This window comes from Cannabis sativa, chromosome 9, assembly GCF_029168945.1.
Source record: "Cannabis sativa cultivar Pink pepper isolate KNU-18-1 chromosome 9, ASM2916894v1, whole genome shotgun sequence".
NCBI classification, from domain to species: domain Eukaryota; kingdom Viridiplantae; phylum Streptophyta; class Magnoliopsida; order Rosales; family Cannabaceae; genus Cannabis; species Cannabis sativa.
The window spans coordinates 49,821,334-49,840,687 of NC_083609.1; the positions used below are offsets into that span (position 1 = coordinate 49,821,334).

The following is a 19,354-nucleotide window of genomic DNA, read 5'->3' on the forward strand; positions in this document are numbered from 1 at the left end:
AGAGAATAAACTGTAAAGTGTGTGTCTCAAACCTGAAGCCTTTACCTTCTATTTATAGAATACCACATAGGGTTAAAGTTGAATTATTTGGCATTTAAAAAATTGAAAAATAAAATGAGAAATAGGGGCAAAGGTGGCCGGCCATGTGTTAAGGAAACACAAATCATTCCACTTTTCCAACTTTCCTATTTCATCATTTCTAGTTTCCCATTTTCTCAAAATTGCCAATTCTCTCTTTCAACTTCATAAATGTCAAATCTAATTATTTAATAACTATAAATAATTATTAAATAATATATTGTCATTTATTTTATTTATTAATAAAAACTAATCAAAGTTTCCCAATTAATAAATATACCCTTTAAACTCTCTATTTACTGTTTTACCCTTGCTTAGTGAAAATTCATAAAGTAGACATAGTCTAACTTTTAGAATTATAATTGATTAATTAAAATCAATTAACTGAGTCTTACAAGCAGTATGGCCTCAACTAGTATGGGGACCATGGGTCTATATAACCGAGCTTCCAATAAGTCGAACCGAATTTACCAAGTAAATTCCCTAACTTATTAATTCCTCATTGAATCCACACTTAGAACTTGGAATTGCACTCTCAGTCATATAGAAACGCTCTATATGTTCCACGATATAGACACGTCATTAGTTATCCATTGTTATAACCCTAATGTGATCAATGATCCTTTATATAGATGATTTACACTGTACAGGATTAAATTACCGTAACACCCTACAATGTATTTTATCCTTAAAACACTTAACCCTGTATAAATGATATTTCACCTAAGTGAAATGAGATCTCCACCATTTATCTTCGTTTGGTTAACCTCGAAGGAAATCATCCTTTACTTCTATTTTCCAAATAGAAGCTATAGATTCCATATTTATGTTAGCGCTCCCCCACTCAATTGTATTACCGTGTTCCCAAAATGTACGTATTACCCTGATACAAAACTGGGCTTAACTAACAAATCAAAGAACACGAGTAACACTCTTGAAATTGAGCCTAACCATATCAGGATTTCAATCATGTGATCTAGGATCAACAGTTGATATTGAATTGAATAGATATTTACGGTAAATTTCAAAATCTAATTCAAAGTTCAATATCGGTCCATTCCAATGCATACTCCATGCATCCGATACTGGTAAACTTTGCCAATGTCCTGGAAAGGACATAACACTTTTCCAAGGTGTAAGAATACCTATCGCTGATTATACCATGTCAGTCTAAATCCAGTGTTCTGACAAATCAGGGAATCAACTTTTGAACATATAATAAAGATTATATTCCACTGTGTTGACAACACTATAATCTTTAACCAACTCATATGTTCTGGACTTAAAAGGAATTCATACATTATATACATATAATCATGAAATAAATCATGTGAACCATGCAACATAAAATGTTATTTCTGATCTTTATTAATAAGTAAATATGATTATATGAAATGAGTTTTATTTAGGGCATAAAACCCAACAAACTCCCACTTGCACTAATATAAAACAAAAGGTGCATTTCAAATAATCACTAACACCTTGATATACCAATCAAGTGTAATAGTAGTATACTCCTCGTAATAGGATCTGATAGGTTGAATTAAACACAACCTCTTCTCCACTATTACTCTTCCTTAATCACAAAATCCTTGATAATGTGAAATTCCTCTCTATATGTCTACTCTTTTGGGATACCGGATTCTATACTTTTGGGCAACTACTCTTTTGTTATACAGGAAGTAACCCTAGTAGTTAAGGCAAGTTGGAACACTACCACAAATGTATAGAACTTTCCTTAGACTGAAAAAGTATCTTTCCTGCAACTTTTAACATTCAGTCTCTTTCTGGTAGACCAAGAGATTTAAGATAGGTTTTTACACTTCTCCAAAATCACTACTCCACCCCCAAAGTAATCACCATCTCATCAGCAGACTTTCTAGCACAAAGGCAAGTCTTGAAATCTGATGTGGTGTAGTCTAAGAGTTTCAAAACCACCCTTATTGACTAACATATAGTTCCTCTTCTTAATCTTAAAAATTTACTTGATTGTCTTCCAATGTTCCTCTCCTGGATTAATCTGATACTTACTCATTACTCCCACTCAACAGCAGGTGTCTGGTCTAAGGCATACAAAAGCATATCTGAGACCTCTCACTGTTGATTTAAGAATTCTTTCACGGCTTTATCTTCTCTGGAATAGTTGAGACTTTTCCTTAGATAAATAAAATCTATGTCTAAGAAGTTGTGAAGCTTCTATAGATTGCCATTGGAAAGAAAATGCTTCAACATCTTACTAAAGTAAGTTGCTTGCATTAAAGTAAGTAATTACCAGGTATACCACAAGCCATAGGTTTAGATAAACTCAAACCTATAATACTAGGAACAGGAAGTTTTGTCAAGTCCATTGAATAGACTTATTAACGAAAATTTCCTTTCATGTCCTTGTAACAGAAAACTTTAGGTTACTCCATGTGAATGGATCAAACCATAGTTCTCTTGGCTTTCTTCTTAGTTTCTTATCTTGACAATCCATTACTTGTTTAAACTCACAATGGATTTTAATCACTAGTGTCTTCCAAGTTATAAGAAGGTAAAGTTCCTAGAAACTCTCCCACTACAACAAGGTACCGTGAACTATGTCAAAGAAAACTAAATGGTATAGACCTCTTCGGTTGTGTTAAGACAACAGAGGCAGTGGGATCATCTTGTAAAATAAGATGATAGAACACTTTTGGAATCAAGAAAAAATATCTCCTTTATCTGCTACTTTACTTTCAGACTTAGTCATTTTCTTAGAAAAGTAGTATTTGTTTAAACAAACACTTTCTTATATAATGACTATGGGATGCTCCACCCCTAATCACTTAGAATAGCTAACAAACATGCAAACCAAGGTTAGCAGTTCTAGCTTTTCTTAAGATTAGGTCATCCATGAATCTAGTAATGATTTACATTAAGTATACAACCATTACATCATTCTGAAATTATATTATCATAGAAGGATTTAGGCAATAACCAGTAACTAATCATCAATATGCAACTCGAATTTCTGGGGAGGTAAGTTTGGATATTATTCAAAAATCAAATTAATGATCTTTGAACTGCATATCTACTACCTTTTTCTCCACCCCTATCAGTTCGCAAGATCTTTAACCACTTACCATTGCTAGAAATTCATGAAATTTTTTAAACATTTCAAATTTCTTTTGCATAAGGTAAAATCTAGAGTGATCGTTTTAAGAATACAACGAAAACTCATATCCACCCCTGAATGTACATCCATCTACGAATGAGATGAACTTACTTTCAGTGGATATAGGCATATTAACTCTTTTCAGAGAATGATCTTGTCAAAACCACTATGAACAAGATACAAATGCCATAGATTTATAAAATATGTGGTTGTATCTTTTGATGACTTACTTTAGTTACATCAAAGAGTTCTTAGAATAGTGCAAGTGGATTCTGGTCACAGAATACTAAACTCATACAGTTTAAATCCATTGAAAGAAAATGGTTATAAAACACTTGTGAAAGTGTAACTGTATAATTAGTAATTCTTTCTTGAACCACCACTACTAATCTAACTCTATGATTTGCCTATACAAGTAGGAGATATCTAAGATTGAGGATTTATATCATTTTGGGATAGAATTCCGGGAATATAATCATATGCGTCATCTAATTTCTTAAGAGAAAATAAGACTTTATATGATTTATAGACCATTCATCCAATGATATGTCATTAAGCTAATTCGAAACGAATGAGCTAAGAGGAATTAGGATAATTTCGTTTTAAATAAGAATCCAACGATGCTCCGATTAGCGAGAGTCAAAGTAATCTTATTTATACAATCTTCTTGTTTCATATTGTAAAACACTAGTCTAAGTTGTCATCAATTGATGAACAGCTAGATGTTGCATATACAATATTTATCTTTCGAGATCTAACGCTATTTTGTTAGTCTAATGGTGAAAATCCATTAGGGATTTATCTCATTAGAAAAACAAATCAAGTTAGACCAACAATGAAGATTCGAAATTAAACTACAATTTAATAACAGAAAATAACATGGTTCAATACAAATTCATACACAATTCAGAAATTATGAAGCACATAGCAAGTAGGAATGACAAGTGAAAATACTAAAACATACAATCCTAAATAATTTCCAAGGTTTTCAACAAACTGATATCAGTGTCCCGTTTAGGCGAGAGTCAAAGCTACCAATCATTGAATAGAGTTGTCAGCTCATCTAAAATGTCAAACATTCTAGCAACCTTTTATTCGATCAAGATTTGAATCCGCGTTGTCCCGTTTAGGCGAGAGTCAAGGCTATTCTATCTTATGAGCTTCCACCATTGTTTCATATTCTTGCAAGTCTTATATAGTCGCCACCATTAGGGTGATCATAAACTATATAAAAAACTTACAAGATTACTTATCTTTCGAGATTAAACGGTGCTAACTTGCTAATGAACGTTCCTCCATTAGGGAGGATTACTCACTAAAACAATAGCTATGTAAAACCAACAATGGAGATCGAATATCCTTATAATAATAAAGCTCATTATTTAATGAAGGGTTGTATTTTCTTCTAATATTTATTTTAATCCATTTATTTTAAATATATATTTATTTAATTAAAATTTCCAATTTAGAATGAAAAATTTCAAATATAAATTTTAATTTAATATTTATAAATTACACTTAGATAGATAAATAACGTGAATTATTTCCATCTTAGTAATAATTTCCATAAATATTTAGAAAATTATTCAATTTAAGTTGTTTCAAAATTAATTTGAATTAATTTACAACTCAAATTTAATTTTCTATAAATATATATTGCATTTTCGAAAATGCTTTAAAATAAAATAAAATAAATCCTGGAAAATTATCTAATTTTATGTTGGCCCAAAATTAATTAATAAAAATTAATTTTCAACAAAAAAATATAATTTTCCTATTTAATTAAATATCTAAGAAAAATTTCAAATATTTAAGTATCGTGATTAAAAAATCAACTTAAATATTAATTTTCTATTTAATTAAATACACTAGAAAAATACTTCAAGCAAAACAGATAATATCTATCTAGACTTTCATAGACTAATTAATCCAATTTCTAATTATTATATATTTTAGTTCATTTATTTTAATTAACCATCAAATGAAAAAGTCACTGATTTAAGTTGGTCCAAAATTAAATAAATAATTTTCAACTTTAATCTATTTTTCAAATAAAATTCGAAATTTCTGCATTAAAGAAATGCAATTTCGAAATTTTGGGAAATGATTAATAAAATAAAATAAAATATATTCTGAAAATTATTCAAACTTAAGTAATTCTGAAATAAGATTCCAAACTTAAAATAATTTTCAACTTTAATTAAATAACATGAAAATAACAATATTAAAGTATCATGATGAAAATCAACTTAGATATTGAAATTTTCAATTTAATTAAATGTATTAAATTCAAGAAATAAATAATTAAGTAAAGAGGAAACTTAATTATTAATTCTAGTTTAATACTAGGAAAATATTCTAAACTTAGATTGTACCAAAATTAATTATGAGACAATTAATTTCACAATCAATGATATTTTCCTATTTAATATTAGAAATAATAACTAGTATTAGAAATAACTGTCTAGAATATATCATTGACTAAGTGTTTTTCTAAAATTAACTTTAAAATATTACAATGAAAAATAAATTTCATATATTTTAAAAGTTAATTATGTTGCTAATTCAATTTTAATTAGGTTAGACTAATATAATTAACCTAATACAATTATTTAAATAAGACAAATGGGCCTTCACAATTGGGGTAGTTCATGTGAGGGGGAGCTGGGTTCAGTATGTCGTACCCACTTCTATGGCCCCCAACTCTCACACAAGGCCCAAAAGAGAGGAATTTAACCTTAAAATAAACAATTGTTATTCATTGAATAAGCCCAAATCTAATTGGGCCTAAATAAATTTCCTTATGTCAAAATTTATTTTAGCAACCTAGTCCATTTACTTAGTAAAAACTTAAATGGGCTCCCTATATGTATCTAAGTCCAAAAGCAAACATATAGGCTCACACAGGTCAAATGATTTGGATGGACCCTATCATGTTACTAGGTTTACACAGATGAAAGAAGTACAAAATTTACCTGTTACAAATTATTTATAAGATCTATCGTCAATTGGACTATGATTAAAATCAGATCATTGGACCATGATCTGTCAACAAGTTAATCATAGAAATTTAGATCAGATAAATAATAGGTTTGTTAAAAAGTTTGAATAAACAATATTAAATAAACAAACATTGTCCATGTAACAGATGTGAATCAAGATATTAATATAATTAAATTATTATTCTTAAACTAACCAAATAAAGGAAACTAATTTTAAAATATCTAGGTTTATTTGAATCAAAATAAATTAAATATCTAATAAGATCAATGATTTAAAAGGAAAGAATCTCCAATATCACTTTCAGATCTTATAATTTAATAAAATAAACCAATTTTAAAATAGATTTGGTTAAATAATAATTACCATAATTATATGTCAAAATATCTCAAATTAAGCAATATTCAAATCTCTACAAAAATATCTATGTTATTTAAATATTTAAGATATAATTTATAAATTTCTAATAAGGAAAAATGATATATATAGAAAAAATATCATTTTTAAACTTATAATTTATAAATAATTAAATATTTAACAAAATAACAAATTTTTGAATTTGAACAACATTATGGTAAGTATATCTATAAAAATATCTATGTTAATTTCAAATTTATTAATTATTTAATTTGTCATATAAGATAATTTTAATATAATATTTTAAATAAAAAGACAAAGTTATCTTTTAATTTAAAATATCTTAAATATCAAAATATCTAATCTTATAATTAAATAATAAATAAATATTAAAGAACTTAACAAATTTTTAAATCTGACCATAATAGGAAATATTTAAAAATTGGAAACAATCCAAAATAGAAATATTTAAAATTGGAAAAATTCCAAATTGAAAATATTTAAAATTGGAAACATTTCAATTTAGAAATATTTAAGAAAGGAAAATTGAATTTTGGGAAACAATCCCATGAAAAAAATTGGATTTTTGGGGAAAAACCCCAAAAATCGCAATTTTTGGGAAACTGCCCAGAAAGGCTGCCCAGTAGGCTGCAACTGCAGCCCAGGAGTGCTGCTAGCAGCCCATACGCGCGCGGACAAGGGCACCCAGCAGGGTGCATGTGCGGCAAACGTGGGCGCTGGCAGGGTGCACATGGGTGAGGCTCACGGGCGGATGCAGGGTGCACTCGGACGTGTCACGCGCGTGCGATTGAGCACCCTGCATACCCGAAATCCCTATTTTTCCAAAATTCATAACTTTCTCATTTTTCATCAGAATCGAGTTCCGTAAAAACAAAAATTGCTCAATTTTTCACAAGGAATCCAAATAAAATATTTTCAAAAATTGAAAAAAATATATTTCATGGAAAAATTTCGTACAACATAAACATTCATCACATAAGCACATAAACCAACATGAAACCATCCAAATCAACACAGAACATAACAATCATCGTTTTAATTCATATTACATGAAAGTAAATCATTACCATGGCTCTGGTGCCAGTTGTTGGAAATTATTTTACCAGGATCTAGATTTACTAACAAGTATGTTGGATTAACAACCTAATATGAATTCTAAAACAATGAAAATAAATACATATAAAGTTAGAAAACCTTACAGTGGGTGCAGCGGAATAATATGACTCCTTCCGTTCAGATCTCTAGCCCTTGATTCCTTTCTGTAGCAGAGCATCACCAAGATCTGAACCTGGATCTTCTTTTCTCCTTCTTTGATGCAGAAATTCCATAGTCTTCCATACTATGATTGAGATACCACTTGATGTGTGTGGGTACTACTCATCTCACTCAAGGGAATTCGAAAAACAGAGAAGAAAGAAAGAAAGAGAGTGGCGGTTTCATAGTGTTTGAGAGAATAAACTGTAAAGTGTGTGTCTCAAACCTGAAGCCTTTACCTTCTATTTATAGAATACCACATAGGGTTAAAGTTGAATTATTTGGCATTTAAAAAATTGAAAAATAAAATGAGAAATAGGGGCAAAGGTGGTCGGCCATGTGTTAAGGAAACACAAATCATTCCACTTTTCCAACTTTCCTATTTCATCATTTCTAGTTTCCCATTTTCTCAAAATTGCCAATTCTCTCTTTCAACTTCATAAATGTCAAATCTAATTATTTAATAACTATAAATAATTATTAAATAATATATTGTCATTTATTTTATTTATTAATAAAAACTAATCAAAGTTTCCCAATTAATAAATATACCCTTTAAACTCTCTATTTACTGTTTTACCCTTGCTTAGTGAAAATTCATAAAGTAGACATAGTCTAACTTTTAGAATTATAATTGATTAATTAAAATCAATTAACTGAGTCTTACAAGCAGTATGGCCTCAACTAGTATGGGGACCATGGGTCTATATAACCGAGCTTCCAATAAGTCGAACCGAATTTACCAAGTAAATTCCCTAACTTATTAATTCCTCATTGAATCCACACTTAGAACTTGGAATTGCACTCTGAGTCATATAGAAACGCTCTATATGTTCCACGATATAGACACGTCATTAGTTATCCATTGTTATAACCCTAATGTGATCAATGATCCTCTATATAAATGATTTACACTGTACAGGATTAAATTACCGTAACACCATACAATGTATTTTATCCTTAAAACACTTAACCCTGTATAAATGATATTTCACCTAAGTGAAATGAGATCTCCACCATTTATCTTCGTTTGGTTAAGCTCGAAGGAAATCATCCTTTACTTCTATTTGCCAAATAGAAGCTATAGATTCCATATTTATGTTAGCGCTCCCCCACTCAATTGTATTACCGTGTTCCCAAAATGTACGTATTACCCTGATACAAAACTGGGCTTAACTAACAAATCAAAGAACACGAGTAACACTCTTGAAATTGAGCCTAACCATATCAGGATTTTGATCATGTGATCTAGGATCAACAGTTGATATTGAATTGAATAGATATTTACGGTAAATTTCAAAATCTAATTCAAAGTTCAATATCGGTCCATTCCAATGCATACTCCATGCATCCGATACTGGTAAACTTTGCCAATGTCCTGGAAAGGACATAACACTTTTCCAAGGTGTAAGAATACCTATCGCTGATTATACCATGTCAGTCTAAATCCAGTGTTCTGACAAATCAGGGAATCAACTTTTGAACATATAATAAAGATTATATTCCACTGTGCTGACAACACTATAATCTTTAACCAACTCATATGTTCTGGACTTAAAAGGAATTCATACATTATATACATATAATAATGAAATAAATCATGTGAACCATGCAACATAAAATGTTATTTCTGATCTTTATTAATAAGTAAATCTGATTATATGAAATGAGTTTTATTTAGGGCATAAAACCCAACAAGAGGATGTTATGGGCATGAGTACTTTACGGTTTAGAGCCACCATAGACCTCAACAATCCCATCTTCGTTGGTTTTTTCCTTCGAAGACAGAAACTCAAAGACCTATGGATTTAATATAAGTACGAGAAACTACCGAAGATTTGTTTCAAATGTGGCCTATTCACACACGATCAGAGTACTTGCTTCAAAGCACCCACAATGGTTAAGGATGACCAAGGGAACTTTTATCCTTTGTTTGGCATATGGTTGAAGAAAGATGCCCAGGAGAAGTCCACTTTCACAATGCCATTGCCTAAGTGGTTTCAAGGTTGGGTGATGCAAAAACGACTTGGGAAGGATCCCATGTTGCGCAACCAAGTGAAGGTACAGAAGGCACTTCGAAATGGGGAAAAGGCGGAGATAAGGGAGTGTAGAATGCAATTCCCTGGGAAGAGACGAATCGTCTCCGATTCAGATGAAGAGAGTGATGCACCCACGGCGGAGGAGGTTATTACCCAGCTCCCACTCATTTATCTCCCAGGTATTGGAGAATTTGCTCCTTTCGGCAATAACTCCAAAAAGGTCTCCGTTAGTGACCTGATTGAGGCAGCTGCAGAGTACGCAAGAAACACGTCAAAGAACAAAGCACAAAAGAGGAATAAATTTGAAAGGAACACCAACCAAAATGGACCCCCATCTCAATTCGGTCTGAGAGTGAAAGTGGACAGCCGTTGGAGGAAGGCGACACTGGAGGCGTACAGACCAAAGCATCAAATATTCCCATTTTGGTGGAACAAGGTGAACCCAGCAAATGCTCTCAGCTTGTCGTCTCCCCTGAGTGTAACAAAGCAATAACAGGCGCCTATCAAGGAAAGGTTGTGGAAAGCCCCTCAAATCCCTATAAGGCCTCCCCACTAGGCTCTCAAGCCCAGATTATTCAATGGCCAAGTAAGGAATGTTGGGCCCAACCCAAAGCTAGCGAATTGCTAATAGGCTCTCTAACTATAGATAAATGCCATAGAGAGCCAACCCTTCTAAACCCAATAACAAGCATTGATGAATTTAGAGTCCAAGAACACCTCCAAGGCCCGAGAAAGAGGAAGGCCTCTGATGATTTCATAGTCAGCCCACCAACAAAAATAACCACCATTACAGAGCAGAGTAAAAATGCAGAACAGTTAAAAATAACCATAGACATTGATCAAAGTGATATCTCAACAAAAAACTGCCCATTAGTTCTGAATCCCCTACAGTCAATCGACAAAACCTCCTTCTAGCTGGGATGCGACCTGAGCAGTAGCTCCTCAAAGCGGCAGGGTAGACCAAGGAAACAAACCCACCTGGCCTCAATCGAGGATGATGCTCAACCCAAAAGGCGTGGGAGGCCGCCTAAATCGCAGAACGGTCTCTCTGTTACCCCGAAGCCGTTTAAATGGAGGAACAAGTCGAAGTCGACCACTAGTATGGGAGCCACGATAACCAACTTATGGGAAAGTAAAGCTTTTGATCTCAAGGTGGACCTTCATAATCGCTTTGTGGTGATCGAAAACACAGGCTTAGATATTACAAGGTGCAAAATAACAGAACTCAATGAAGATAACACAGAAGGCCACTCATCTAAACAACCACAATATGATATGGATTTTTGTTTTGGGGGCTATGGAGACTTGCCTGGAAAAGTCTCCACAGTCGCCATGAAAATCTTGGCTTGGAACTGTCGTGGGCTAGGGAATGCCACGACAGTTCGGCAACTGACGGTGCTTGTCCGTCAACACCAACCCGAAATGGTCCTATGATCGGAGGCTCGTATTCCCTCACAAAAATTCCAAGCTCTAAGTAATAGGTTGAAGTTTGCAAACCACCATTACATACCTCCAATTGGGCTATCTGGTGGACTTGGCCTATGTTGGATGCAAGGAGTTCAATGCAAGATTACCTCAGCCAACAAATTTGTTTTAGAAGGAGAAATCTCTTCAGACCCCCCAGGACAGGTTTGGCAACTGTATGGTATGTATGCTCCTCCCCACGAAAGAGATATAGAAACCTTCTGGACGACAATCGGTGAGAAGTTAGTCTACAACCAAGCCCCAACTTTGATCTTGAAAGATTTGAATGGCACCCTAAGAGATTCGGAATGCCTGAACTACTCCAAAAGAGGTAATTACTCTCGCTATGCTTTTGATCTTCGCCGTATGGTAAATTGAATGGGGCTTGTTGATCTAGGATTCCTTGGTCCCCCCTATACATGGTCTAAAAGCAGTAATAATTAGCTTCATAGAGGTTCGATAAAAAAGGTCCGTCTGGACCGAGGTCTGGCCTCCATGGACTGGAGAATCCTCTTCCCGAGTGCGTTGATAAACGTGTTGGGTTTTATGCCCTAAATAAAACTCTTTACAATCTGATTAGTTATCAATATAAGAAATTTGAAGTGATTTATGTTTGCATGAATTTTACATGCTAATGGTTTAATATATTTATTACTTTTATACACAAAATCAGTTAAATCCAGATCATATGTTTATTCACAATTACAGTATCGTCAACACAGTGGAATGTGATTGTGATCATATGAATCAAAAGTTTTGGTCCCTGTTTCATCAGTGTTATTGGATTTACACTAATGTGATAATCAGCGATGATGTATACTTACACTTGGAGTAAGTGTTATGTTCTTTCCAGGACATTAGTAAAGTATACTAGTTTCGAATGTATGGAGTATACATTGGACTGGACCGATATTGCAACTACGTTAAGATATTACAAACTTACCGTTATATATATCTTTCCAAGTCAATATCAGTAGTTGATCTTAAGATTAAAAGAATCTAAATCCTGATATGCTTAGGCTCAACTCAGGAGTACTATTCATGTTCTTTGATTTATTAGTTAAGCCTACTTTTGGGTTAGGGTGATACGTATATTTTGGGAACATGATAGTATGATTGAGTGGGAGTGCTGAACATAAATATGGAATCTATAGCTTCTACTGGTGTATAGAAGTCAAGTGATGATTCCCTTCGAGCTTAGCAAATAGAAGTAAATGGATGAGCTCTTGTTTAATTGACTAATTATTAGATCACTAAACACCATTTACAGGTAGCTAAGTGTTTTAAGGGGCAAAATACATTGAGGGGTGAGAACGGTAAAGAAATCCCATCTCGATGTAGATCATCTATATAGAGGATCTTTAAATCACAATAAGATTATAACATTGGTTAAATGAGATAGCATATTGATATCGTGGAACATATAATATGATCTATATAAGTCTGAGAGTGCAATTCTAAGTTCTAAGAGTGGATTCAACGAAGAATTAATAAGTAGGAATTTACTTGGGAAATTTGGTTCACTTATTGGAAGCTCAGCATATAGATCCATGGTCCCCATTCTAGTTGAGAACATTCTGCTTGTAAGACTCATTAATTGATTCGTGATTGATCAATTATAATTCTAAAGTTAGACTATGTCTAATTTTATGAATTTTCACTAAGCAGGGGTGAAATTGTAAAGAAAAGAGATTCTAGGTTTATTTATTTATTAATGAACTTTTTATGTCTAGTTAATAATTAAATTAAATGACAACATTATTTAATAATCTATTTTAGTTATTAAATAATTAGTTTTGGCATTTAAAAGGTTAGAATTGGAAAATTGGCGTTTTTGAGAAAATAAAAATAAAATTTGTTAAAACTGTAAAATCAAGTGAGGCCCATTAACACACCATGGCCGGCCACTATTTGTGGGATTTCAAATTAATATTTTCATTATTTTAATGCCAAATAATTCCTAACCTAAACCTAGTAGTTGCCTATAAATAGAAAGTGATGGTTCAGTCAAAAATACACATCATTAGTTATCTGACAGAAATTTCTCTCTTCAGAAAAATTGAGCCTTCCCTAGTTTCTATACCTGGCCAAAACCCTCTCTTCTCTTTTCTCTTCATAAATTTCTACCCTAGTGAAAGAGTAAGTGCCCACACACAGTAAGCAGTAACTCAATCATAGATTGGAAGACTGTGAAGGATCAAACTCAAAGAAGAAGGACATTCGGGCTCAGATCTTGATAATACTCTGCTACAGAAAGGATACAAGGGTTAGAGATCTGAGTGGAAGGAGACATTAATTCCGCTGCATCAATGTAAGGTTTTCTTAACTTTATATGTGTTTAATTTATCGTTTTAGAAAGTTCATATTTAGGGTGTTAAACAACATACTTGTGAGTAGATCTAAGATCCTAGTAAAATAAATTCCTACAAAACCACCTGTCTGCCACGGCATTTGATCACAGGCCAATCCTTTTAGACACCAATGTCGGGGTTAATTGTAGGGGTCGGCTGTTCAAATACGAGAATATGTAGGCGAGGGACATACACTGTTTTTGGGTGGTGAAAGAGGCATGGGCCAAGAGACTTCACTTGCATCCCATGATCAATTTCCATCGTAAAGTAAGACACACTTGCCGCAAGCTGAGTAGTTGGAACAAGAAACAATTTAGAAAGCTAAGTGTTCAAGTCCATGAGGCCACCGTAGAGTTGGAAGAAGTGGAGACAAACAGACTGGATGATTATAAGGCGATAGAAACAGCTCAAAGTAACCTCAACGAGGCTCTGATCAAAGAGGAAATACATTGGAAACAGAAATCACGAGTGCAATGGCTTCAAGAGGGAGACATGTGTTCGAAATTCTTTATGGCCTCAACGATAATCAGAAGAAGAAGAAATTACATACAATGCATAAAGAAATCTCCCGAAGACAGCTGGATCCGAGATTAAGATGAGATTGCTAAGTGTTTTCTTGACAACTTCAAAGAATTATACAAAGGGCAATCAACCCATACGAAGCCTGTACTAAATGAAGTGTTTCACAAGCAGCTTGACGAAAATGACAACCTCTTCCTCAACACCATCTCGGATGCCTTAGAAGTAAAGGCGGCAATTTCGAAATGGGCAAGGACAAGGCTTCGGGACCCGATGGGCTGCCTCCAAGCTTTTACACGCATCATTGGGCAACAGCCAACACGGATCTTGTGGAGATGGTTTCCTTCTTCTTCGTTCACAAGGAACTGCCCTCATACATAAATGACACCTCAATTGTCTTGGTGCCAAAGAAGGAAAAACCCGACTCTAACAAAGGATTATCGCCCCATCGCTCTTTGCAATGTAGCATATAAAGTAATTTCCAAGATAATAGCTACAAGGCTTCAGAGTGTCATTCAAAAAATCATTTCTCCAAATCATGCAGCTTTAGTCAAAGGGAGATGTATAGCCGAAAACACAATGATAGCTCGTGAGATAGTGCATTCTTTCTCAAGAAAGAAAGGCAAGAGAGGATTCATGATGATCAAGCTGGATATGGAAAAGGCTTACGATAGAATGGAATGGGATTTTCTGTTAAACGTTTTGACCCACATTGGATTCACTTCCCCCTTCACAGAGTGGGTGCAAGCTTGCATTTCGGTAAAGCAGATTAGGCTCCTGCTCAACGGGGCAGTGGTTGGGAAATTCAAGCCGGAGAGGGGCATTCGACAAAGGGATCCTCTATCCCGACCCTATTCATCATTGTCGCTGAAACTCTGTCAAGATTGCTCCAGCGGAATGAGGAAAGGGGGCGGATTGAGGGATTCAAAATGGGCAGACAAGGAGTGACGGTGAACCACCTTATGTTCGCTGATGACATCATGCTTTTTGGCCAAGTAACTATGAAAGAAACAAAGGCTTTCCGAGAGTGTCTAGACTTGTATTGCCTATGGTCGGGACAAAATATTAACATACAGAAGTCTTCCATTTACTTCTCCAAAGGTGTGCAACGGGAAAAAGTACAAGCTATATCTCAGTATTGGAGAATGAGGAAAATGGCTCCCGACACGATATACCTCGGACTTCCCCTCTTCGGATCAACAAAAAGAACAGAAGATTATAAACCCATAGTTGATAAAGTGCTCAACAGAGTCCAAGGCTGGAAAGCCAAAATGCTGTCCTGTGCGGGGAGGGCCAGCCTCATCAAATCAGTGGGCACTACGCTAGCCAATTATGTTGCGTCTTCGGATGTCATACGAAAATCCACGACCCACCGAATTGACAAAACGCTTAGGGACTTTTGGTGGGGTGACTCGAAGGATAAAAGAGTGCTACACCCGGTAGCATGGGATACACTATGCCGCCCCAAAACACAAGGGGGTTTGGGATTTAGATCCATGGAAGCCATCAACAAAGCTTTTCTCATGAATTGGGTGTGGAAGATACTAGAAGATGATGCTGTCGGAAATTATTTTACCAGGATCTTAGATCTACTCACAAGTATGTTGATTAACATCCTAAATATGAACTTTCTAAAACGATGAAATAAACGCATATAAAGTTTAGGAAACCTTACATTGGGTGCAGCGGAATATAATGACTCCTTCCGTTCAGATATCTAGCCCTTGTTTCCTTTCTGTGGCAGAGCATTATCAATATCTGAACCAGGATCTCTTTCTCTGAATCTTTGATGTTGAAACTCCTTCTTGCTGAAAGTCTTTCTTCACGATCTTCCTCACTATGATTGAGGTATCACTTGCTGTGTGTGGGCACTACTCTAACACTAAGAATTTCGAAAAATTGAAGAAGAAGAAGAAAGAGAAGGGTCGGCCAAAGATAGGGAGAGAGAAGGCTCAGTTTTTTCTCTGAAGGAAAAAGTAGAAAATTTAAGTGTAATTTTCCTGAAGCCTTCACTATCTATTTATAACATTCCACTAGGGTTAGGTTTGAATTATTTGGCATTAAAATAATGAAAATATCAGTTTAAATTCCCTACAAAAGTGGCCGGCCATGCATAGTGGATTTGGGCCTCACTTTTTGCAATTTTGCAATTTTATCTTTTCTGCATCTGATTTTCTCAAAAACGCCAATTTTCAAATTCGACCATTTAAATGCCAATTCTAACTATTTAATAACTATAAATAATTATTAAATAATATTGTCATTTATCATATTTATTAATTGAACCATACAAAGTATCATAATTAACAAATATACCCCTATAAACTCTTTCTTTACAATTTCACCCTTACTTAGTGAAAAATTCACAAATAGACATAGTCTAACTTGAGAATTATAATTGATTAATCAAAACTAATTACATGAGTCTTACAAGCAATATTATCTCAACTAGTGCGGGGACCATGGGTCTATATAATCGAGCTTCCAATAAGCAGATCAAGAATTTATTACTAAAATTCACTAACTTCCACCATATAGACACATCATTAGTTATCCATTGTTATAATCCTAATTTGATCAATGATCCTCTATATGAATGATCTACACTGTAAAGGGATTAGATTACTGTTACATCGTATAATGTATTTAATCCTTAAAACACTTAACCCCGTATAAATGATATTTCAGCTTATGTGAAATGAGATCTCCACCATTTATTTTCGTTTGGTCAAGCTCGAAGGAGATCATCCTTTACTTCCTATTCGCCAGATAGAAGCTATAGATTCCATGTTTATGTTAGCGCTCCCACTCAATTGCACTACCGTGTTCCCAAAATGTACGTATCACCCTGACCTAAAAGTAGGCTTAACTAACAAATCAAAGAACACGAATAACCTCTTGAGATTGAGCCTAATCATAACAGGATTAAGATCATTTGATCTAGGATCAACTAGGCGATATTGACTTGAATAGATATTACGGTAAGTTTAATAAATCTAACTCAAAGTTCAATATCGGTCCCTTCCGATGCATACTCCATGCATCCAACCTGAGCTTTACTTTAACCAATGCTCTGGAAAGAACATAGCACTTCTCCAAATGCAAGTAAACTCTGTTGTAGATTATCATATCAGTAAAACCCTGTGTCTGATAAATCTAGGAAACTTTATTCACATAGTCATGTTTACTTTCCAATGTGTTGACAACATAATAAACAGGATCAAATATGTGAAAAGGGTTTCAGACGAATTCATACATTATGTACATATAATCATGAAATAAATCATGTGAACCATGCAACATTAAATGTTATTTCTGATCTATATTAATAAGTAAATCTGATTATATTGAAATGAGTTTTATTTAGGGCATAAAACCCAACAGATGCAAGCCTATGGAAACAAGTGATGGAGGAGAAGTATGGCAAAAACACAAGCTTCCTTGACTTGGAAACCCAACTGAAGGACTCCCCTATATGAAAAGCTATGCTACTCGCTAGATAAGATATGATGGGAGGGCTATGTAGGAAAATTGGAAATGGTGAGACTACATCTATTTGGTTTCATTCGTGGGTGCTGGGTCCCGTACTTCAATCCCAACCACGGCTTGATGCTACGGAAGGGATAAGTTTGGTGAGTAACTTCATAGAAAATAATTCGTGGAAGGAGGAGATGGTGAGGACATGGTTCCAACCGACAGATGCAAGACGAATCCTAAATATTACCCTTCCCAACTCCTCTACAAGGGACTCATGGTTATGGCTCCCTGAACAAAATGGAAAGTTCAGCATAAAGTCAGCATACAAAACAATCAAAACTCTTCATGACACTCCAAGCCAAAACACCAAGTGGAGATGCATTTGGGGAGCTACTATGCATAACCGGCTTAAAATGGTTTGGTGGAGAATCTTAGCAGACTGCCTTCTAACTAGGGGTAAGCTCATGTTTATTCTCAACCTCAATGATACCTCTTGTCCATTATGCTCTCTACAAGTGGAATACTCTTTCCATATCTTTTGGGAGTGTGAATTTGCAAGAGCGCTTTGGTTTGGGAGCATCTAGAATATTCGAACATCGGAAGTAAATGCTTCTAATTGGGAAGAGTGGATTGAATGGTTCCACATGGGAGTTAATCGGCCAACTCATACTGACTTCAATATGATATTAAGTGGAGCTGCCATTATTTTTAAAAAAATCTAGCAGGAAAGAAATGCGCGAGTTCATCAAAGCACGATCACACCGACACACATCCTTCTCCAAAGGATCAATCGAAGGCTAATGGAAATGTGTGAGTTTCACAATGCACAACCACCAATTCACAACAAATGGCTCCCCCCAGCAGGATGGACAATGTGTTACACTGATGTAGCCATAGGAGAAACCTTCTCAGTTGGGGTAGCATTGTTTAGGAATGAGGAATGGGTCGTATTAAATATATCCACTAAAAAGCTGCAGTATAGTGAACCACTCGCGGGTGAAGTGGCTGCTATAAACTGGGGTGCTGAAGTTGCTGTAAGTCTAAACTACAACAATGTTATTTTTCAGTCGGACTCGAAGGGCGCAATTGAAGTAATTACCACTGATCACTCAAGGGTTAAGAAACTCAATCACAACATCCAACCGCTGGTGCAAAGGTTTCACACCATTGCTCACCGTGTGGAGTTATGGGAGGCTACTTGGATTCTGAGAAGTCTCAATGGTGTAGCCGACTTCGTGGCTCACTGGGAAATTCAATCTGGGCAGTTTGGGACAATTGAATTGACCAATTTTGTCAGTTTCTTGCCATCTTGGGAGGCAGATGGCTGATCTGGTTTTTTTCTGTTTTTTTGTTGTTTTTTTTTCCTGTGTTTTTTATGTCCTAGTTTGTTTCTAGCCGGGTTCTGAACCCTTTGTTTTCTTTCGGTTCTAGCTACTTTTGTGTGTTCTGTTTTTTCTCTGTTTCTCTTAGTGTTGTGTTTCTCCTTTGGAGGTAACAGTTATCAAAAAAAAAAAAAAAAACATAAATGAGGTAACAATGATTATATTATAAATCATTACCAAATTTTTAAAACAATAATAGAACTGTAATAGTAATTTTATTATAATTATGATTATACCAAACGAAACATAATCACATAAATAATATAAACTACATTA

At 34.5% G+C, this 19,354-nt stretch overlaps 1 protein-coding gene across 1 annotated transcript; it reads left to right on the plus strand.

Annotated features, from left to right (window-relative positions):
• Window positions 1-10,986: 10,986 nt before the first annotated feature.
• Window positions 10,987-14,294, plus strand: LOC115723656 (uncharacterized). The gene is made up of 3 exons (XM_030653139.1): window positions 10,987-11,270; window positions 11,367-11,718; window positions 13,881-14,294. Exons 1-3 carry the CDS (start codon window positions 10,987-10,989, stop codon window positions 14,292-14,294), a joined length of 1,050 nt encoding a protein of 349 aa, XP_030508999.1.
• The last annotated feature ends 5,060 nt before the right edge of the window (window positions 14,295-19,354 follow it).

Bases quoted from the DNA above. Each gene is read 5' to 3' on its own strand.
- LOC115723656 (XM_030653139.1), top strand. From the start codon at position 10,987: ATGGGAGCCACGATAACCAACTTATGGGAAAGTAAAGCTTTTGATCTC. The intron at 11,271-11,366 runs GCAACTGACGGT...TCTAAGTAATAG, and splicing joins GGGAATGCCACGACAGTTCG to GTTGAAGTTTGCAAACCACC. The intron at 11,719-13,880 runs GTAAATTGAATG...GAGAATATGTAG, and splicing joins CTTTTGATCTTCGCCGTATG to GCGAGGGACATACACTGTTT.